General features: G+C 42.8%; 1 protein-coding gene across 2 annotated transcripts in view; it reads right to left on the bottom strand.

Annotated features, from left to right (window-relative positions):
- LOC102296724 (collagen alpha-6(VI) chain) overlaps positions 1 to 22,355 on the bottom strand; it is a 50,927-nt gene extending 28,572 nt beyond the window's left edge. For both annotated transcript variants that reach the window (XM_042225961.1, XM_042225962.1), the window contains exons 1-15: positions 22,247 to 22,355; positions 17,576 to 17,683; positions 16,475 to 17,062; positions 15,016 to 15,573; positions 12,206 to 12,820; positions 11,317 to 11,874; positions 10,531 to 11,082; positions 9,703 to 10,281; positions 7,518 to 8,087; positions 3,730 to 4,088; positions 3,000 to 3,078; positions 2,139 to 2,281; positions 1,559 to 1,651; positions 851 to 904; positions 233 to 304 (exon numbers count right to left, since the gene is read on the bottom strand). In XM_042225961.1, the coding sequence (XP_042081895.1) occupies positions 233 to 304; positions 851 to 904; positions 1,559 to 1,651; positions 2,139 to 2,281; positions 3,000 to 3,078; positions 3,730 to 4,088; positions 7,518 to 8,087; positions 9,703 to 10,281; positions 10,531 to 11,082; positions 11,317 to 11,874; positions 12,206 to 12,820; positions 15,016 to 15,573; positions 16,475 to 17,062; positions 17,576 to 17,669 (4,914 nt within the window). In that variant the 5' untranslated portion in view covers positions 17,670 to 17,683; positions 22,247 to 22,355. The remainder of the gene's footprint in view (positions 1 to 232; positions 305 to 850; positions 905 to 1,558; positions 1,652 to 2,138; positions 2,282 to 2,999; positions 3,079 to 3,729; positions 4,089 to 7,517; positions 8,088 to 9,702; positions 10,282 to 10,530; positions 11,083 to 11,316; positions 11,875 to 12,205; positions 12,821 to 15,015; positions 15,574 to 16,474; positions 17,063 to 17,575; positions 17,684 to 22,246) is intronic.
- Between the last annotated feature and the right edge of the window lie 1,081 nt (positions 22,356 to 23,436).

Here is a 23,436-nt window from a genome sequence, read left to right as displayed (position 1 = left end):
CGAATTTCCCAGAGGAACCCACCCGAGGGATTAATAAAGTTTTATCTTATCTTATCTCTTGTTTTTCATGATAAGAACAAAAGTTAATGCTAAAAATCAGTCGTCACACAGTCTGACATGAAAAACATCTCCATGAACTCGTCTGTTCGACTGCAGCGTCATTTTCTCCACGTGATGGAGTAATGATCAGACTTCAGCAGTGCTCCTCTCAGAGGTATGACACATCGCGTACCTTCTGTCCTCTGCTTCCAGGACAGCCCCGGATCCCCTGAAGTCCAGGAAGTCCAGGAGGACCGCGCTCGCCCTGCAACACAAAAGCAAAGTCAGCGCACCTGGTTCGAGCTATCTGTCTGCTTCGTCCTGTAGGTCCATCTTTCAGTTATCAGGTTATATGAATATTATCTCAATAATACATTTGCATTTAAGTAAAATGTAATTGCCAACTGCTTTTAGGTAGCCCCCATAAACAGGAGCAAGCAGCTGGCAATTGTAGAAAAAAAAAAAAGAACTTTAACAAGAATTTTAAACTTTAACAAGAAGAACACAAACTACAAACTAGAAAATTCAAAATAAATAATTAAAAGCAAATTTTTTAATGGAAATGAATTCAGGTTTGAAGTTTTTTAATCAGGTTCAAGATCCTTTATTTGTCACATGCATAGTTACACGCAGTGAAACGTGTGCTGACGCGCTGCTCGACTGTGCAAAAGCAGAGAACATTATGTACAAATAACTGAATAAAATAAAACTATCTGGAAATTTTTACATTGAAAATCTGAAAATGTAGATTGTGCGAGTGTCTCATTTACAGCGGAAAGAGCTCGTGGTGGGACGAAGAAGAAGCACTTACACTGACTCCTTCTTCTCCCGGGAAACCCGGATGACCCCGCTGTCCCTCCTCACCCTGTTTATAAAGCAAACAGAACCATCAGAAAGAAAGCAAAGGGCTGGAAAAGCCTTCAGGACACATTTCACAACTAATTAGATTAAGTGGCAGCTGGTCAGTAACGTGATATATTAAAATGATATTTTAGTTATTAGAGTTTATGATATTTGGACAATCGGGAAGCACGACATTAAAAGTGATTGTGTCATGGACACCAGAGCAGCTCCGGCTGCCGTCCACATGAACAGGTTAAAGCTCCATCGTGCAGAGAGGAGCTTGTTTAAAATGGACTGAGGCACAGTGGAAACTGATCTCAGGTCAGACCCATCCACACACGGACTGTGTGGATGGGTCTGTGGGAGAGGGAGCATCTGCCCTGTGGAGCTGGCAGCTGGCACATCTGGACAGGCTCCGTCAGTGCTGAAAGCTATACACAGGTATCTACACAGGTATCAGAGCAGCAGCTGCTCCGTGCAGACGTGTTTTTCATGTTTGAGTGGGATGATGCTAAAGCGCAGAATGCATCTGTTGCACCAGCACGCCTGCAGTCCAGACCTCTGGCCTGCTGCTCAGTTTCATGCAATGATGAATTTTTGCAGTTGAAACGTGAGATATGTTCTCTGTGTTCTATAGTGAAACATTCCTGGTGTAAAGTTGGGGTTTCACACTCACCTTTGCCCCTCGTGGGCCTGGAAGACCACGGGGGCCTTTGTCTCCCCAACATTTGCACATCACTCCGCAGCATTCCCGGGCTGTCACGGTGCTCTGCAGTCAGACGAGGGGGCGAAGGACATACATGAACAATGCACGATCTTTGTGAAGATCTTTAAGAGGCAAACGTCGGTTACTGAACGTTTTGTCTTCAGAGAATCAGGACTGATCAAAATATTACTCGCTATAAACTTTAAGAGGAACGATTATGTCAGCAGGAAAAATGGAAACAGGGAACTGGTCCAATCACAATCCTCCCGTCAGCCGCCTCCTGAATGGCTGATGGGATTATTGTCCCTTTGATTTCTTTGTTGCTTACGTGACTTTTCTTTCCACTTACCCGCATGTTTTGCACTTGGGTCCTCTTATCTCACCTCATGACTCCTTTACTGGTTATTCTGAATAAAATTCACTCACATTTTTTACATTATATGAATAACATGAACGTGGCTCCTTTTTACTCAGACTAAAGATTAAAACGTGCTTTATTTGTCATTTAGAAAAGGTAGAAACGCACTCATGAGCAATGGGACTGACTTACAATCTGTTGGAATATGGTGCTGCCGATGCTCGGCATGCTGATTATGAGCTGATCGGTGTACCCGAATCCGCGGCCAAACTCCACCTTCTGTAGCTGAGTGTGGTTAGTGCCCCTGAGAGCCACGGCCAGCAGGGCGCTGACTCCTGCAGACAGGACAACAGACTGGAACGGCGTGGCTTCACAAACACAGTGCACGTACATTTCCACTGGATCTGAATCAAGCAAACTGATTAGGTCTAGAAATATTTAGTAACTTCTCCTCGTAGATTAGATGGATCCAGTCTGATGGTGATCCAAGTGCTTCTTACCCCTCAGCTGTAAAAGGCATTGATGTGAACGCTACAGCTCGAGCTTCAAATTGATATCATAGCTGCTTCTATTAAAATCTTTGCTTAGTTTGAATCTCAGTGACCTGAGAGCCACAGTAAGTCTGATGAAGATCTTGCGGATGTAATAACTTGAGAACAAGACGACGTAGGAAATTGATATCTTAGGTGTGTCTCCTCAGAGGCCAAGGGGTTGCACTAGTATTATATTCAGTTCTTTCAGCTCTCTGTCATTCTACACAAACCACTTTTTCCTGGTTGTTTAGGAAAGTTCTTGTGCTTCCACTTATTCTGCTCCACGGGACTTCCTCGTAGCCCAGAATTAAAATTAAAGCATGCGTTTTTATGTTTTAGGACATACATGGGACACTAGCCCATACATTTAATATAATAACTGAATAATTTGTGTGCTAACATCAGATCAAAGTGCATGGGGATGCCAATAAAGATGAGCAATGAAAAGTAAAGATGACACAATGAGAAAACCAGAAGCAAAGTTAGGAATGAAGTGATCCTAGTAAATGCATGTTTTTACCAGACTCTCGCAGCAGCTTTGATTCCCGCTGTAGGGTCATGACGTTTTCATTGAGTCCATCAGAGAAGATCATCAAGACCTAAACGACAGAGTAAACCACGTCCGACAGTTTAATGTGGATGATGCCTCATGAAGTGGTAATGTTCAGGGCTGAACAATGAAGTCATAGCAGAAGCGCTAAACACTGCAGCTCCTCTAATGTCCACTAGAGGCTCCAGCAGTGAGTCAGTCCCCATATACTTATAAACAAAGCTCTTTACCATTAGCAGTCTTCATGCTGGGTAACAGTAATTAATGTAATTGAATGTAGTGTGCAGTATTTGGCTACCCAACAGCCACGGCTGCAGTTTATGTGCTAAATTTTAACAAGATGAAAAATAGCACCGTTGCATGTTAGCAACACAGGATATCAATTCAGTTACTCGGATAATTTCATGGTGAAAATGAGAACTGAAGGATTCTGAAAGGTCTAAACTAGTGCTGCCAGCGTTAATCTCCTTAAATTGACTTTAACGCCATAACCACATTAAAGCGGCAAATCTCTGTTAGCCAGTTAGCGCGGATTGAGTGGGGCTGCACGGCATCAACACGTTAGAGCGATTAGCTCATTAACGCGTTAGTGAGCTAGCGCCGTGCAGCCCCACGCACGGCGCTAGCTCACTAACGGTTATGGCGTTAACGTCATTTTAACGAGATTAACGCTGACAGCACTAATCTAAACATGTCTCACCTTGACAGTAGCCTCGGATTTGGTTTTGAACCCCTCCTTGTAGAAATTCAGCAGCTCAGAGTTAAAGTAGGTCGGCTGGGACAACTTCCAGCTCAAGACTTTCTTCAACACGTCTTCACTGAAGTCTGCAAAATTTGTATCATACAAGGCCCTGCCATCACTGTCTACCAAATGGAAGGCGATTTGGGTCTTGACCGGGGACTGGGGGACGCCAGTGCAGCACAAGTTTTCTTCTGTTGAAATATGTGAAATATGATGGACAATCTCTTCCAGGTGTTGGATGTGGTCACTGATCAGCATGTTGTTGGATCCACTCGTGTCAGTAATGTCGAATCCTATTGCAACGTCGATGGTACAATCTGAACATGGGAAGAGAAGCAGGGAAAGGATGTTTGTCTTTGACCTTTTATAGCTAAAGACAGTGACATGTGGACAAGAGGGGCTCACTTATCAAACAACAGGATTAAACAATCAAAGGTACTGATGCTCATGCTGGTACTGATGTTTACTGTGAATGCAGCACCAGCAACAGTCTTTAAATGATAAGAGGGAAAACATTAGGCATTGTGAGATCATTATGCTATTTTATGCCATATTATGGTTGAAGCTATAAGAATGTGAGAAATGGTCAGGTCACATCTCCCATCCGGATGGTTTATGCTCAAAAGTGTTTGTAGGGAATAAAGAGATTGTTGATTGAGCATTTATACACCGAGTGTTGTTCTTCCTTCAGCCCACAGATCAAAAAATTGGAATATTTAACAGCATCTACAATAACAACAGCAGCTCTCGGCAAACCAAGCACAAATTACTCAAACCGAAGACTGGGTGTGTTCATAGTCGAGGACGTGCATTTCACTTACTAGAGTGGGGTGAATGCACGCAGCAAACCACCACCGGTAGATACTTGCAGGGCTGGACTGGGACAAAAAATCGGCCTGGGCATTTTGACTAGAGACGGGTTCACGAGGTATTATAGGTAAAGCCATAAAGCCTTTGAATGAAAACAAACACTGTTGTGACAGTGATTCTGGTATATATGTATCAATCTAATAAAGCTACACCATCCTCCCTATTCTGGTATTCTAAACAGTGCTTAGCTGAAACCAAAAGACTGCTTGGTCAAGTTAACCTCCTGAACCATCTACAACCAAGGGCATAGATTTGGCATAGACGGAAGGGACATGTCCCCACCAATATCCAGCGATTATTGAATTGTCCCCACCAATAATTTGATCTCTTCCAGTAATGAAAAACAAACCCGATTGTCTGTTGCTGTAACAGTAGTTCATGTTTAGAATAACAAATCCCAGCTCACTGACCTGATAGGGGCAATAGTGTGCCTGTATAAGAGGTGCTGGTGTAGTATAACTGAAGTAATGTTGTTGAGTCCTTAAAGTCATATTCTTTTATTGTCATGACTGTATTTGAAGCTATTTTTATTTTTGTATGATACCTGATTTATATGGAATATGGCTGAAGTGAACTAAAGCCTGAAATACTCAGTCATTTGTTTAATAGTAATTTAACATTATATAATTCACATATAAAACTATGAATTTTAATTTTAAACGGTTTAAAAGCAGGTAGAATAGGCAAGTACATTTCTCCTTTATTTATCAAGAAGCAAAAACAAAAAGGAAAAAAAAAGAAACAGGGCAGGGTTGGGTGGTGGAATCATCCGTCCCCCCCAACACCAAAACCAAATCTACAACACATGGTGGAAACCTGAAATCAAGACAGAGAAGACTAGAGATGACTTACATACATTTGACCAGAGATGGGTAATACTTACTTTACTCGTTACTTGAAAAAAGTAATCGGGATTACTATTGCAAAAACGGTAATTAGATTACCGTTACTTTCCTGTGGGAACGCTGCGTTACTGCGTTACTAAAACCATAATTTTTTTGCGAGAGTGTCTCATGACAGTAAGCGAGTGCGACATTCGTGACAACAGCTGTGTGCAGATCGTTTAAAGCGTGGAAGAACTGACCTTACTTTGAGTTTGATTCCATAAAAAGTGACAAAAACATGAGTGTCCGCTGTGCGTGGGAAGAAAACTTCTTTTTACAGCGAAAAAACCCCTAAACTTCCAACAAGCACCGAGTAGCTACGACGTAATGGGAAACTCACAGAGAAACTCACGGATTCTTCCACTGACCGCGGCACACCTGCACCAGGGTAAACCTCCGCCTGCCCCACTCCTGCTTTACAGGTGAAAATAGAGCAACAGGACCGCTGAGTCTTTGACTTTATTTATTTTCTGCTGTGTTTTACTTGCATCTATTTGAAAGACTGAGTGTAAACACAAAAAATATTTTATTTTATGTGCTGGAATGTGCAGAAAATAGGTTTAAATGTTAAACTAATTTCTTCCAGTCAGAGAATGTTGCAGATAATTTAATGTTTGCTTGATGCATAAAGTTAAAAGATTAAAACTAATAAAACAAGTTTTAAAAAGAGACTTTTCCATCTGATTACATTTTGTATGATGATTATGCAGAAAAAGTAGAACTGGGCTGAAAGATCTATCGCTTTATCACCTCTTCAGGTTGTAAATCGTGTTTTTAAAAAGTAACTAAGTAACTAAGTAATTAATTACTTTTGAAAATAAGTAATCAGTAAAGTAATGGGATTACGTTTTTGGGGAGTTACTGATTACCTTTTTCAAGTAACTTGGCCAACACTGCATTTGACATCACATGACTACTTCGATCATAAGATTCAGATAATTATTTAATAAAAGCGAGACATTTTAAATGAGAATAAGAAAGAAAAGTACTTCTTTGTGCCCCCCTCTCCCTGTTAATGCCCTACGTGCCCCCCGACAAAACTTTGCTAGACCCGCCCCTGCACAGTTACCAGCTGTCAGCTACTTAACTCCAACTCATTCATGTCACCTAAAAGGTAAACCTGTTTCTCCATCACCTGTTCAGCTCTGATGATCCAGTAAGGACATCTCCTGGTTTCATCTTCATGTTTCCCTCTCACCAGATAACCAAACCATATCATGACCAGCAGCTTTACAGCTGCGGCTCCAGAAAACATCAGCTGATACTAGAAATTAATATTAAATAAATTCTAACAACAGCTGATCACACGTGCTGCTGTTGTTTAGCGCGACATCCGCTGGTTTCCTGTTTCTGGCGCAAAGTGGGCGATAAACAAACAAGAGAAAAAAGCCGATCAGCTGATCACTGATCAGTTTCATGATTGAAGTAGAAACAGGAGAGGGAGGGTGAGAGGATGAGAGAAGAAGAGGCAGCTGTGCAGCAAAGACACAGAATAACTCCAGCTTTGTGTCTTTTTCATTGTAGCTGAATTACGGGACAAATCGCTTCCTTTTCACCTCAGTACCATTTTCTTCTCTTTGTCTACGATAAGATTGCTTTCAGAGTCGTTGCCCAAGCAAGGGGGAGGGTGCATCAACCTTCTTGGCTATAATTGGTCCAGCCCAGAGTCAATCATGACCAATAGGCTACCACCTTTCACTCTATATACCGTTACAAACAAAAATGGCCCATAAAAATGAAAAATCACCATCGGGCAGTTGCCCGGTATGCCCGATGGCCAGTCCAGCTGTGGATACTTGTCCCCTGAACTGTGTGGTGTGAAAGCAGTTGCTGTTATAAATGGTGCCCCACATTACGTCACCATTTAAAATACGGAAATTGGATCTTCTGGCTGTCTTGGTTTAGTCTCTCTTTTAAAGGATTCACTCAAAGATTTTCTGTTCGCCTAATTATGAAATTACTAGTCATGCACATCTCTTTTTTCCAACTTACCAATTTTGGGCTCGTCGTCAGGCACAGTGTCACAGATTTCATCAATGATCTTTTTCTTGATAGATGCCAAGCTGTTGAAGTTCTCGACATCAAAGACCTTCTCTGGTGTGCCAGTGATCTGCAGGAGCTGTAGGTAAAAGACATCTCCAACAGCAATGGCGAATACTGTAACCCCCATTTTCCTGAGCGCTTCTGCGGCATCCTCCACGTCATCATGAGAGTTACCATCTGTGATCAACACCAGGTTCTTGGGAACACCTCTGCGGCCTCCATTTGATTCATGAAAGTAGTCCCTAATGTGATCCAAGGCTTTTCCAAGATTAGTGTTTCCACCGTTATAGGTCATGTTAAGGATATGCTCAATCATCTTCGTCTTGTCGTTGTACGTGTTAAGGTAAAACTCATGTTTAGGATCAACACTGAACTGTGCAAGTCCAACATGTGCAAACTCTTTTCTGACATTAAAGTTGTCCACCACACTTGCTGTGAAGTTTAACATAATTGTGTGCTGGCTTTCGTTGATGCTGCTCGAGTAATCGAGTAGGAAGACCAAGTCTGTCTGGTTGCAAACTGCCAAAGAAAAAGCAAGAAAGAGACATTTGATGCCATTAATACACAACTGTGCTGTGAATTTAACACTGTGGCATCGTCAGGCCTCCATCAATCAGCCAACCAACAACCTGATGCCATCTTTGGTTAGACTTTTGTATCTATTGTGACACCGGAAGAAGGGTTGACCAAAAAATTAGACATTAATGAAAAACTTGGGAAACATTAAACATACATATATTATATAATTATTATAATATATTAATCAGAATCAGAATACTTTGATTCCTAGGGGAAATTATTTTATATAATATAACAAATGTCCCACGTGTGGGACTAATAAAGGTTACCTAATATAATATAATATAATATAATATAATATAATATAATATAATATAATATAATATTATATTATATTATATTATATTATATTATATTATATTATATTAATCCGAATGCTCTACTTATTTGTCACAGTTTGCCGAGGCAAACTGCGTGGAGTGTGAAGAGTGGACCCAGGTGCAGACATTCTAAAACTCAAACTTAACTGATGATGAGCCGTTTATTAAGGCAGACAGAACAGTACAAAATAAAAGGGCAAAAACAATGCAAACTAAGCAATAACCTAAACTGGGTAAACTAGAAAGGAAACACGAACTATGAAAAACCCTGGCAAACAGAAAAAATAAATTCTGCATTTGTAAATTCATTTTGGAATTCCAATTTGCATTTCAAAATCCATTTCCCTTTCCTGTTCGCTCCGGGATTAGCTGCTGGATTAGCTGCTGGATTAACAACTTCATTTTAAAAATCGTGCGGCTATTCAAATTAGCCACACCGTGGGATGTAAGGAGCTCTCTGATTGGTTGGACAGACCTCTCTGTATGCTCTGTGATTATAAAGGCCTTAAATTCTGTGATATATACTGTAAATGATTTTCACAGAGGTCTTAAAGTAGTTAAATCACTGCTGATAGTCTGGTTGTTTATATTTTCACGTTTTTGTGTCTGTAGGGCTGTTTGATGACGATTTGGACTCCACAAATACAAATTTTATTCTACAATTCATTATTTAAGCACAGAAATCTTTATTTCAATGCGCGTGGCTCTTGTGGTCCTCCATAAGACCCAGGATCGTGACAATAATATAATATTAATATTAACAATTGAGAGTAATTGCTATATAAATAAACTGAACTCTCAAAAACATCCATCCATCCATTCGCTTCCGCTTATCCTTTTCAGGGTCGCGGGGGGCGCTGGAGCCTATCCCAGCTGTCATAGGGCGAGAGGCGGGGTACACCCTGGACAGGTCGCCAGTCTGTCGCAGGGCCAACACACAGGGACAGACAACCATTCACACTCACATTCACACCTAGTGGCAATTTGGATTATCCAATTAACCTATCCCCACAAGCTGCATGTCTTTGGACGGTGGGAGGAAGCCGGAGTACCCGGAGGGAACCCACGCAAACACGGGGAGAACATGCAAACTCCACACAGAAAGACCCCGGCCTGATGGAGGAATTGAACTCAGGACCTTCTTGCTGTGCGGCAACAGTGCTAACCACCGTGCCACCGTGCTGCCTCAAAGACAACCAAAGGGAGCATAATAATTCCCTTTGGGACACTCTTACCTCGCTTAGTGGAATTGCAGATGACAGAAGAAATGTTCTTGTACAGAGTTTCCAAATCCTTAAAAGTATCGACAAAGAAAACTTTGGATGTGTCGCCACCAGCCATGGTCTCCAGCTCGTCCCTGTTTGCGTCCTGCACTCCGATACTGATGACTGTGATCCCATTTTGTCGCAGAGCATCAGATTCTGCTTTCAGTCTGTCAGAGTCTTGAGCTTCTCCATCTGTGATCACCATGAGAATCTGAGGCACCCTGATATCTTTCCGGCCGCCATGTTTAGCGTTAAAGTACGGCAGCGAGTATGCCAAAGCAGCACCTGTGTATGTGCCTCCTTGTGGTTGTACCAGCTGCTGCAGAGCTTCAAGGACTTTTCCTTTGGAGTACATTTCATTTAGAGTAAAGCTGGAGTTGGGTATGTCAGAGTAGAGAATGACTCCAAAACGAGTCAGATCTTTACCAACTGTGGTCTGGTTCACAACTGAAGCCATAAAGGTGTGCATACTTTTGAACTGTTCCTTCTTTATGCTTTCAGAACCATCAACCAGAAAAATAATATCAGCCTTTACTGTCTTTTTACAATCTGGATGAAGGAAAAAGAGAGGAGGTTAGCAAAGACAGAACTTTTTGTTGTCACAATAAAAACTAAAATAGCAAAACAAACATTTTAAAAGTCATTTTTATTTTACCAAATCAATCATTAACCATTTGTGCTGAGGTATTAATGGGTTTAATATATTAAAAACTTTTTGAGTTAATTGACTGAATGATTTAGCACCTCCACAGACTCCACCTTCACACATCACAGATGGTTTTAAACAGCCTCTCTTACCTTTCTCACAGAACTTCAAGGCCAGCTTGGTCTCTAGTTCCTTCAATGCATCAAAGGTATTCTCAATGAAGACCCTCTGCGATGAGCCACTGATCTCCACCAGTTCCTGCTTGTTAGCCTTATCCACTCCAATGGCATAGATCACCACTCCTTTGGCCCTCAGAGCATGAGCTGGTTCTCTGACGCTATCTTGGGATTTACCGTCTGTTAGAACGACCAACCACTGCTTCATCCAAGGCCGCCCTCCTCTGGCTGCATCAAAATACTGTGAGACTTCTGTGATGGCCCTGCCGGTGCGAGTGCCTTTGTTCATCTGCTTCATAGCATCGATGGTGTTTAGCATTCCTTCCAGGTTGTAGTGTTTGGTGAGGTCGAACTCCAGGCGTCTGTTGGTGCTGTACTGCATAAAACCAACATGCACCTTATCCTGTCCAATGCTGGACTTGCTAATGACAGATTTCGTGAAATTTTTCATCTTTTGGAAGTCTTCCTCAGAGATACTCTCAGAACTGTCAGTTAAGAAAAATATGTCGCTTGGTATGTCTTTACAAGCTGTGGATGAAAAACAAATAGAGGTTAGTGTGGTTTTCTCTTTTTACAGTTATTTCCCTACCTAAATCTAGAATTGGCAATTTTGAACATGTGAAAGTCCCATAAAAGAAAGAGGAAATCATGTATACATCTAATCAAGTTTTTGAAATAGTTTATGGTCCTGTTCTCTATCCTCTCCTCTTATTATCTCAATGATGTGTGCCACAAAGCAAAGCCCAACTTAATTTAACTCACTTTCCGAACAGATCTCTCTGATGACGTCTTTTTTGATGGTTTTCAGGGCATCAAAATTACTGACAAAAAACGTTCTCTTTGGATCCCCAGCAATCTCATTCAGCTCATTATCATTTGAGGCATTCACCCCGATGGCGTAGATGATGACATCCTGCGTCCTTAATTCTTCTGCAGGAATCTTAACTTTATCTTGGGATTTTCCATCGGTGATGACGATCAGGTACTCGGAGACTTTGTAGCCACGGCTCGTCTTTGCGTTCTGAAAATGTCCTTTCATGGATGACAGTGCTTTTCCTGTGTTTGTTCCACCTCCTTTGTGAAAGATTTCCTTCACAGCCTTTTCCATTGTCTTAGCATCTGAGTGCTGTGTTAGGTCGAACTGTAGAGAGGGGGAATCTGAATATTTAACAAGACCCATGCGAACATGGTCTGGCCCAATACGGAAGGTATGAAGAAACTCAATGATAAACTTCTGCATGTCTGAGAAATCTGCATTTTCAATGCTCCCTGAGTCATCCATCAGGAAGAAAATGTCAGCCAGGTCCTTTTTATCACATGCTGAAGAGAAGAACAAACAATGGGAGTTAGATCTTCTCACACAGTCAAAGAAAGCGAGTTCGAACTGAACATTCAGAGTCTGAAATGTTTGAGAAACCATGTTTACACCCAGCATTTTTACAGGCTGCTTATGAACAACTATAACTTAATAATGGATGAGCGGTTTCTTACTCTTTTTTCTTATCTGGGAAATTTATCAGGTAAGATCCAGTCACCCACCTTCACATACCTCTAACACTAACACAGAGCATTGCATCAATAATGCTACTACAAAAGTTAACATTTCTCAGGGAAAACTAACGGCAACTTATCAGGAAAGCTTAGTTCAAACCTTCTTTAGTCTCAGCATCACTTTCCTTGTCCTGGACCCCGATCTGGATGATGGTGTTGCACAGGGTTGCCTGCAGAGTTTCTTTCAGGGGTTTCAGCTTGATGAAACTGTCCACAGTAAAAACAAACTTAGACTTGGGGTAAGATGCCATCTCCAGCAGTTCGGCTTTATTGGCGTCTTTGATTCCGACAGCGAAAACTGTGACACCAGCTCGACGGAGAGCGATCGCAGGTTCCTTCACATTATCCTGGGATTTACCATCTGTGATTACCACCGCTACCTTCGGGACATCCTCCCTGCTGCCCTTTTTTTCAGTGAAGATGTTTTTCAGGGCGAAGTGTAGGGCAGCTCCAGTGTATGTATCACCTTGACGGTAAGGCAGGAAGCTGATGAACTGCAGAATGTCTGCCTTGTCTCTGAATGAGTTGAGGGAGATGTGTGCAGTCGGCACGTCGTTGTATGTAACAATGCCTACTCGGATATTAGATGAACCAGTTTCCAGGCTGCTGATGACCGAGCGCAGGAAGTCACGCATCAGCCTGAAGTTTTCCTCTCCAATGCTTCCAGACTCATCAACAATGAACACAATGTCTGCCTTGTTAGCTGTTTTGCAATCTGTGAAAGGAGCAGACTCAGTTTAGTCAACCCAACTGAAACTGTATGTGATGTGAATCTGAAGCCTAGACTGTCCAATTGCACAGCCGTTCACATGTACCCCAATCAGAAAACATGGGTGAATAAGGAAGTGCGGCTTCTACCAATACCGTCAGATCAGGGGACGCTCAGACCTACAGTACGTCCAGGGATGACCTGAAGAGGGGCATCAAGAAGTCGAAGCACAGCTACAATCTGAAGAACACTTTGTCAGCTCTGACTCACAACATATGTGGATGGGCATTCAGGCCATGTCTGACTACAAGCCCAGCAATTCCACACAGACAGCCATGGATTTGTCCTGAGCTAAATGACTTCTATGCTCGTTTTGTTAATGACAACAAAGAGAAAGAAACCCTACCCCCTGATGACAGCATTTCAGGACGTGTGCTTTGAGCATGTGCAGAGCAGCTTGCAGGGCTCTTCACAGACATCTTTAACCTGTCGCTTGCCCAGGCAGACATGCCAGCGTGCTTCAAGACCATCTTCATCGTGTCAGTGCTAAAACACTCATCACCAACTAGCCTGAACCACTATCGCCCCATAGTTATGAAGTGCTTTGAGCAACTGGTCCTGGCACACCTCAAGGCATGCTTGCTCCCCACACTGGATCCTCACCAATTTGCCAATCGAAGCAACAGGAGTACAGAGGATGCTGTACCCACAGCGCTGTGTACTCTCACACCTGGACAACAAAAATACTTATCCAAGAATGCTGTTTATTGACTTCAGCTCAGCATTCAGTACAGTTATTCCCTCCAAGCTGATCACCAAACTTGTGGATCTTGGAATCAGCAGCTCCACCTGTACCTGGATCATGGACTTTCTGACCAACAGACCCCAGCATGTTAGGTCAGGGTATAACTGCTCTGCTGTGTGCCGAGCCCGTTCCTCTGACTGCAGACCTAGGTGAGTCTGCTACAGTGAAGAACTAAAGCTGACAATAACCTGTTCCTGAGTACCAGCAAAACCAAAGAGCTCATTGTGGACTTCAGGAGACAGGAGACAGACACCCATGTCCCCATCTACATAAATGGCACAGCTGTTGACCGGGTGTCCGGCTTCAAGTTCTTGGGGACCCACATCTCTGAGAATCTGTCCTGTTCAACTACAACCTCCAGCCTGGTCAAGAAGGCCCATCAGTGCCTCTTTTTCTTGAGGATACTGAAGAAAAAACACCTGTCTGCTGTCATACTGAGTAACTTCCACCACTGAGTGATAGAGAGCATCCTGTCCAACTGTGTCACAGTGTGCTGTGGGAATTGCTCTGTTGCTGACAACAAGGCACTGCAGCAGGTGGTGAAAGCTGCGCAATGCATCACAGGGACTCCACTTCCTGCCGCTGAGGATGTCCACAAGACGAGGTATCTATGCCGAGCACGCATCATTCTCAGGGACTCCTCTCATCCTGCCAATCAACTCTTCCAGCTCCTGTCCTCCACAAGGCGCTACAGGAGCCTTCAGTATATCTGTATATATGTAGCACATCTGTATATCTGCTCGTCTGTAGAGCATTATAAATATCTGTATACTTAACTTATATGTACATAATCTGTCATAACTATTTCCATCTTTTATCCTACACATATCTGTATATAATCTGCTCCTATTGCACTTACTGCTTTTGCATTTCTGATTAGATGCAAACTGTATTTCGTTTTCATGTGTAATGATAATAACGTTGAATCCTGATAATGCTGCAGGCAGATTTCAGACATGATTGAGTTTCACTCACCAAACAAAGCATAAAACCTAAGCAAAATATTAAAATGTTAGCCTCCATGAATAAAAGAACAAATGGTGGATTTCCTTCCTTCATTGAGTCTTTTTATGGTCTACTGTGACATGCGAGTGAAAAGGCTAGGCTGACATGTTCCAGATCCAGGTTTTTGTACATCTGGATCACAGTTGATAGTAACGGGTCTTAAACTACAGTGAACGGCTATTTAGTTTTAAAAGAGCAAAGGTACGTTGAAAAAAAAAACCCTCAGGTGATTGTGTGGAGACTTTCTGCATCGTTAGTTGGGATGATCTGACTGCTTCCTCTGGAAAACTCTGGCTTACTTATAATAAACCATCGTTGCATTTATAGCTGCTTCAGAAACACTGCTGTGTAGTTACTGATGATGATGATGAACCGATGGCGGCTTTCTCACCTTCAGTGACAGTCTCCACTCTCCGGGCCGTGAGCAGGTCAATCAGCAGAGTTACTCTTGAAGAATCAAAGATATAGCCAGGGCTGGCAAAGCGGTCCAGAGCATCCTGTGTCGCACCTGCGTCCATCCCCACAATAACTACCCCCTCGTCTTTCAGAGTTTCAGCGGACCAAAACACAGGATCATCCGAGTCTTTTCCAGCCACTACAACCAAATACTGTGGGGTTCCCTGTTGTGCGCGGCCTCCTGCCTCAGCAGTGAAGAAGTTCTCTTTAGCGTAGGACAGAGCTTGTCCAAGATTTTGTGGTTGGCCTGTTTGTGAACGCAGTCGGAAACGTCGAGCAGCGGTCACGATCTGCTGCTTGGTTTGATAAGTGTTGAGACGAAAGTCAGCTCTGACGTCCTGACCGTACTGGGCCAAGCCGACACGGTAACCAGACGCTCCAACTTCCAGTCGATTCAACAGTCTTAAAAGCTCATTTCTAAACAGGGTAAACTGATTGGAAGCTATTCCACTGTCCACCAGGAAGAAAACATCTGCAAACCTGTCGACCAAAGCTGAAGAAGACAGAAGCAAAAGTGTTTTAGTACAAGTTCATGTTCAGTATACATGCGCTCATGTGATCTACTACCTGTCATGCACTGGCTGTGCGCAGGCTGGAGAGGACCCAAATGCGAACTCTCGGAAGAGAGGACGTGAACTCAAAATATAACTTTATTTTCTGAACGGAAAAAGGCAATACAAAACTAAACTGGGAAATTCTACTAATACTAGAGCCAGGAAAACAGGGAGAGGTACACGACCATGAGGGAGGATGTGACATGGAACTGAGGGAGACGCTGACATAACTACACAGAAGACAGCAAGGGACGTGGGAGCACACGGGGAACACAGCTGAGACCAATATTCATAACAAGACGGGGAAGAGCGAACAGAGCATGACGTACAGCGACAGGAGACCATCAATGTAAAACGGGAAGCACACAGAGACGCAGACTGGAGGGGCGAGAGAGCACAGAGGAGCACGAGAGAGAGAGGACAAGACGAGCTGGGGAACATAGGAAAACATGACAAAATCAAACAAGGAGAAACACGGCGCAAGCACTCATACAACTAAATGAATATACACAGAAGGAGACACAGGAGTCAAGACACGGGGGGAATCTGAAAGGTTAAACAGAACAACCTAGGTTCTATAGAATAAACACAAGGAACCTAAAACATAAATAATAACACCAAATGACGAAAAACGCAAGTGAACACAAAGCACTGGGTCAACAGACCCAGGACCATGACACCACCTCACAGTGCTCAGTGCACAGCTGAGGATGGACCAAGCACAATGTGCATTTTCAGCTTTCTGTTGATTCTTGTGTCAAAACTGTATTCAGGTGCTTCTTAGATATAATTAATCGTGCAATAAAGAGATCACTGTATCAACCAATCAGCTTTCTTTACCTAGCGTCTGATCCTCCAGACTGAGACAGACCGTTTTCAGCAGGCTGTTGGTCTGATCCCGGAGCTTCTGGTAGCTGACAGTGGTGAGGACGAAGCGCTCCGAGGGCCAGTTAGCGATGGTTATAAGCTGTGTCCTGTTGATCTCTCCGACCCCGATGGCGAACACGATGACACCGTGCTGCCTCAGTTTCCTGGCAGGTTCCAATACGTCATCTATGGATTCGCCATCTGTGATGACCACAGCAATCTGAGGCACACGGCGCTCGGCTCGGCTGCCGGCCTCTTTGGTGAAGTACTCCGTCCGGAGGAAGTCTATGGCTTTGCCGGTTTCTGTGCCGCCTCCTCGATGGGCAAGGTTTTCCACTGCAGCCAGCAGGGAATCCTTGTCCCTGTGATCCGTCAGCTGGAACTCCGGATAAGGATCGTCGCTGTACTGCACCAAACCGATCTGAACCTTGTCGGGGTCGATTTTAAAGCCCTGGATGGTGTTGCGGAGAAATGTGCGGATCTCCTGAAAGCTTTTATCATTGATGCTGGACGAGCCATCAACTAGGAAGACGATGTCACCGACGGTGACCTTTTCACACTCTGGATAGCAGCAAAAGAAAATCAGTGTTCATACACAAGTATTACAGGGAGATGACACACAGTCCCAGAATAACATTATCAGCCAAGCTCCATTAATTGTGATGAACTCATGAAACAAATGTTCTGTCTCCTGTTCTCTACTATTAATCCCACTAACCCTCTACGGCACAGCTATGAGCTCACCGAGGAATCAAATAGTCATGATTTGTTTTTGGTTTTTTGCTGCTTACTATTGGATGCTATACCATTGTGAAAAACGGAAAAATATCACACTTTAATGGAGTAAACAGAAATATATCAGCAGAAAAATGAATTAAATTGGTGTCTCAATTCCTTTACAAAGGATAAAATAGACTTTTTAGTCTGGAAGCAACACCGTGCCACTGAGAGTTAACAGTTTGTCTTTGAAAGCAATCACATGAAATGTACAAAAGCACATGAGCACCTGGATTATCCTATATCTAAACTCAGGTTTCAAAGATACAGCCCGGCATGCTGCGTTCAAGTACCGACCTCTGACTGTCTGAGCAGCGACGCCACAGAAGAGTGCCGCCGTGATGAGGCTGAAGAGAAGACCTGCCCTCCCCGTCATGTTGGGACCGCTCATGTAGTTCTCTCCTCCTACACCAGCAACAAGACGGAGAGAGTGCCAACAACATTGTAGACATTATAAATTACGTGAACTTGCTTTCACGCATAATGTCGTGACTTTATTTTTTAATCAGTTCATTTCACGAAGTCTAGTCGTTTGTCCAGATGAAGCTTTGCAAACCTAAGCCGTGCTGCCGTGCACGTTTTTGGAGCGAACGTTCTCCTGTGACTCTGCCCACGGGCGGATCTACAGGGCTAGCATGGGGTGGCATGTGCCTCCCTAAAATAATAATAAGCTAGCATTAACACTTTGAGCCTAGCTACAATTAACAGTTAATGTGAACTCTAAAACAGAACATATTACATAGTGAGCCCCTCCCCCCCACCCCTCCACCAATGAAATGGTTCCTCCTGTAGCTCGGGACCAACTTGACATCTTTATGTGAGTAACAGCCGATGCTTGTGCTTGTCCCAGAGCGCATTTGAATCAACACCGTGGGCATTTCCAGATTTCACACACGAGGTTTATTGTTCCAGTCTGGAAATGGAATGAAGGTTATTGCTGTTAACGCCGGCGCCTCCAAATCACATGACCGATGTATAGGCTTTGGAGCGTGATGTCACGGGAGGGGGTGTGACCAGGATTTTTGGTTGAGGCGCCATATTTCTGGGCCAAACAAAGCGCTAGCGAAAGAGGAGAGAAAGCACACGGTTAACACGTACTTGCTGTGTGGTCGTAACGTCAGACGCACAACCGGCAGGAGAATAAGCTTGAAAATAGTTTATCTTTTCATTGTTTCCCCACCTGGAAGCATCATGAGGGTAGTTTTATTTGTGATGTGATCTGGGGTCATAACAAATTAGAACAAACATCCTAATGAGTGATTTTGCAGAACTATGTTCTATTTATAGAGTTGCTATTTGGCATTATTGCAGAAAAACTTGCCAATGAAATGGATGAAACACATCGTGACTGGTTTCCAGCGCTACACACGGGCTCTCTGAAATCCCTGCTTCAAACGTACCACCATGCCAATCAGATTACTTCTTCCATGTGAGGGTGAAGACGGGACCCTCCTGGGTAAGATGGTGAAGGTTTGCTGTGTCTGCTGAACAGTCTGGTACTAAAACCAGGCACAAATGAAACTTGCTCTTGTTAAATACTCTTAAAAGTCTTGTGCTGTAAATACAGGCAATTTTTCAAAAGATACATTAAGCCGAGTAGTGTTAGTGGTGGGTGATATTATGTAATTTGAAAAATGTGTTTCTTTATTCAACAAACGTGGATGTGTCCCTCCAGAGGTTTATAATTGTGAAACTGGTTCACCTTGTACGCGCTGACTCCACAGACAAGATAAGAAAATATATCAGGCTGAGTGACTAGCGGTTGGTCTTCAGGGTTTCTACTCCACGGCTGTACTTCATACGGGTCCACATTTCCAGTGCTCGATATTTTTGGCAAATACCGTCTCTTTGCATCTGGACACAATCTGTCTCTGTACCGTCCTTTTTCTTTTGAGCTGCTTTTAAGCATGTTTCTAACAACCTTCCTTCCAGCTCACGCCAGAAATATGGTGCCACGCTCCCACAATACATTGTGCCGATACGTCAGTTCCAAAGCCCTATACTTACTGCTTTGATGTATTGTAACCATATATGTACAATGCACATTACAGGACGTAACAGTAGGTGTAAAAGAAATGGCTTTGGTTTCCATGCCACCCTGAGAAAACTTCTCTAGTTTTCTAATTCTACTGTTATGAACTTTAACCTTTACCACGCTGAGGCCTGTCCACCTGACCTCCTATGTCAGGCGTTACCGAGCACTGGTTAAAGTTTTTTTTGGTGTTTAGGGCAAATAAAAAAGGTTCGCTCAAGTCAGAGAATAATCTGAAATGCAAAGATGAGTTAGTTATAACACAGACAACACAAGAACCAACATTTTTATATTCTGCCAGTTAGAAATATTTCTTTGATTTTTAATCATTCTAAAACACTCAAATCAGAATCGTTAATCAATTCTATGAAATACTGAAGAATTTCAAAAATAAATAATAAATAAAAAGACGAGAAGTCAAACCTCATTCTGCAAATGCAAGCTCGCGCAAACGTACTGTGACAAAATGTCAAGAAAGAAAAGTAAATATAATATTTTGACTTTATTCTTAAAATTATTATTAACAACAGATTCTGGAGAAAAGGAGTGAGATTAGAGATCTAAAATCCAGTTTCAACCTTTTTCATGAAATATAAACTTTGATTAAATGCTAAAGCAAATAAAAAGCAAAAGTATAAGAAAGTAATAACATTATTTAAACATTTCTCGATGCATGCTTAGTCATCCAGGTAAGTAACTCTCCAAAAGTTGATTCTGTTCATCTGGACGGAGCATTTTCAGTGGAAATTATGCACATTTGCATAATCATGATGAAGGAACTGCCTCCCAGCCCATTGTCCCTCAGTGGGCTGTTTCAGTCATTATGCAAATGTATGTTTATAAGATTGAGGCCTGCAGTCAGCTGAGACTGAAGACGTCACCTGATGATGACGAAACGTTTCTCCCACAAAACGCTGCGTCCAGATGAACAGAATCAGCCTTTGGAGATTATTTAAATATTCTTTTTTAAATATGGCCCTGGTACTGCTTCGTAGGCAGAATGAGTTTTTACACATGAGCTGATGAACATAAGAACACACAGGCTGCATCTCTGTAGCTCATCAACAAACACCATCACACGCAGTCACCACAAAAGCCCACTGAGGTAAAACAGCATGTCTTAATTCTCTACGCCAGGGGTCAAAGTTCAGTCCTCGAGGGCCGCTGTCCTTACACTTTTCCACATGTGCTTGCTGCGACGCGCCTGAATAAAATCAGTAGCAAGACTGTAGAACCTGACTGCATGCTGACGTTGCAACCCTACTCAGGTTAATTTAATTAAATGTTTGGAAAAATGTACTTTCACTGCACTGTGTTCATTCACTCATGAGCTGCTGTAACATGAATCAAATGGCTGAATTGCACCTCAGCATTAGGGCTGGGTTTTGATAATCGATTTATTGATTAAAATCGATTCTGGCTTGGATAACGTGATATCGATTCATTAAAATCCTGAATCGATTTTTTTAATATAAATTTATTTTGCCCAAAACGCCAGAATCTCAGGTTAAACCTCACAAAATTTCAACAACCACCAAACAGCTAAAACAGTAAATGAGAGCAGGAACACAAAGACATGAACACACAGCGCGACCCGCGGATCAGAATCAGTGAGACGTCCCTCCACACGGTCGGGGCTGAAAGCCGACAGCTCGCTGACTCTGATGTGTCGGCGGGTCCGCGCTTTGTGTTCACGCCCTTTATGAGCGATTCTAAAGCTGTTAGTTTGATGTCTCTCCAAACAATATTGACCGAACCAGCAGCAAAAGAAGATCCAAACTACGCTTCACATAAACATCGTCATGAATTCACTCTGACTTTTACTGTTTTGCTTCGACCACGGATGCACAGCTCTCTCCCTCTCTCTGTCTTCAAAAACTGCTTTTTCTTCATTATTCGCTTGCTTGTTACGCACAAGTCTACCGTTGTTTACAGGCTGTCGGCCGCTGTTTTTTTCCTTTTACTTACTTCCGAAAAAGAAAACCTCATTTCTGCCGTTCAATACTGAACAAATTTAAACTTTTTAAAATTATGCAAAATGCAAAACGCCGTGTCTCTAATAAACCGCTGTAACGTCAGAGGTGATGTTCATGTGCTGATTAATGGTTTTCTTTCGTTTTTGATCTACTGCAGAATATTTTTATAAAATCCAGAACAGGAAAATCCTTCATGTTTTTCTGTTTTATCTTCAGCTACTTTGACACAAAGGCCTCTGCTGTGACGCTCACACCTGTGATAAAGTCTCGAAAGTGTCAGCTTCCTTTTTATTGATACAGAAATATGTAAATGTACCGATCTGAATTATAATATGACCTTGTGAATCGGAATCGAATCGATTCTAGAAATCAGTGACGATACCCAGCCCTACTCAGCATGCAGTCACGTTCTAAAGAGTCTTGCTGATGATGTACTGATTGTATTCAGGCGTGTTGCAGCAGCGACACATGGAAAAGTTGCAGGACAGCGGCCCTCGAGGACTGGACTTTGACACCCCTGCTCTACACTGAAGTGGGCAGATCTGAAAACATGCTCAATAGTCATCTGAATCTACAAACTATAAATAGCTGCTGCTCCAGTGATCTGAGTCAGCAGTGTCAGTCCATCCAAGCAACATTCATCAGGCAGCACATTCTCAATGAATCCTGTCTGCTCTGACACACCGTGAGCTGCTGCAGCTCAGTCTGTAGTTTGAGCTCCACTAAAAGTCTCAGCAGACAAGCAGCTGCTTTCACAACATCACAGCTGGAATCACACAAAACTGACCTGTGATCAGACATCATCAGGTGATATTTCAGGAGGAGACAGACGGTAAACTGCATGCAATCATTTCCTCTCTGACACAACAGGAAATTCCAAACTTCCCAAATTGACTCAGAAAAATCTGCATATTTTCTTTGACTGCAAGATCAAAGAGAAAAAGACGTGAACCCACTTACAGCTCTGCTGCAGCAGCATCAGCACCTCTGCAACCAAACACAGCTGATCCAGAGCTGCAGCTCAGGGCTGCTTTTAGAGGAGGAGAGGGGCGATGGCGGGGGTGGAGGAGGAAAGGTGGCACCTCCTCCGGCTCCTCCCGTCATCTTCCTCATTAGAGGTGGATTTACATGTTTGACTTGTGAATCAAAAGGATTTTCTGGTCACACTGAAGCATCTGTGCACTTTTAGCTTAAAACCTTTAGCTTAAAATCTCAGAGTCGTGCTGAAGAGTTTCTAACTGCTGGCTTCTCTGAGCTTCTTACTGTGCCCTATCCAGTCTTTAAGTCTGACATCATTAGCTGTGCCTGGGCCCAAACTCCGCTGCAGGTCTCAAAGTCAAACAAACACTGCAGCATCACTGAGAGTTAAAAACTGTCTAAATTCTTTCATCTTTAATAAAATGATCAGCGTTGCTGCTTTATCAGGTGTAACAATTAAGTTTAACATCAAAGCATCCGTGAGAACAGAATTTATTGAAGTTAGAAGTTAGCAGGAAGTTAGCTCGCTAGCTTCCACCTAAACATGATATAGCATGTTCTGACTGAGAGATTTCTGAAAAATTCAAACGTACAGCTCTGCTATCACTTCCAACATAAATGAAGACAGAAAACTAAACAGCAGTGACGTTTGTAGGGTTACTGAAGTTGGGCTAGCTGGTATATAATGATGTGCTACGTGACCGCTAGCACACAGCTATGTTAGCATAAACACAGTGAAGCTGGAGGATGAACGCTAACTTTTTTCCACTCTGATAAAAGTTAACTGAGGGTTATGGGACAAATGTCAATCGCATGGCAGGATGCTGTAAACGGACCAAACTTCAGTCAGGAGAACAACTGAGATAATCCATCCACAACACGAGGTTAGTCATTAATATACTGCTGCTGGGCTGCAGTTACATCGTGAGGTTTAAACACTGAGCTTTAAAATGAAGAGCGATAATAAAGCGAGAGAGGCCGACAGTGATCACTGTTTTTAGGGGCTTGTTGAGATTAAATAGATACAAAACATTCAAACATGTTAAAAACACAACAGCCTTATTAAACGCAGATTCGTTTGGGCCGGAAGCAGGACTCATCACGTCATCACTAAAGACCGGATTCTTACAGCATTTGGAGCCCCAATAATGTTTTAGAAACAAGGCGTCCAC

The sequence above is a fragment of the Haplochromis burtoni genome, unplaced genomic scaffold (genome assembly GCF_018398535.1).
Source record: "Haplochromis burtoni strain Fernald_Lab_line unplaced genomic scaffold, NCSU_Asbu1 Contig_190, whole genome shotgun sequence".
In the NCBI taxonomy this organism is placed as follows: domain Eukaryota; kingdom Metazoa; phylum Chordata; class Actinopteri; order Cichliformes; family Cichlidae; genus Haplochromis; species Haplochromis burtoni.
The sequence above is the reverse complement of the archived record's forward strand: the minus strand, read 5'-3'. Positions and strand labels throughout refer to the sequence as shown.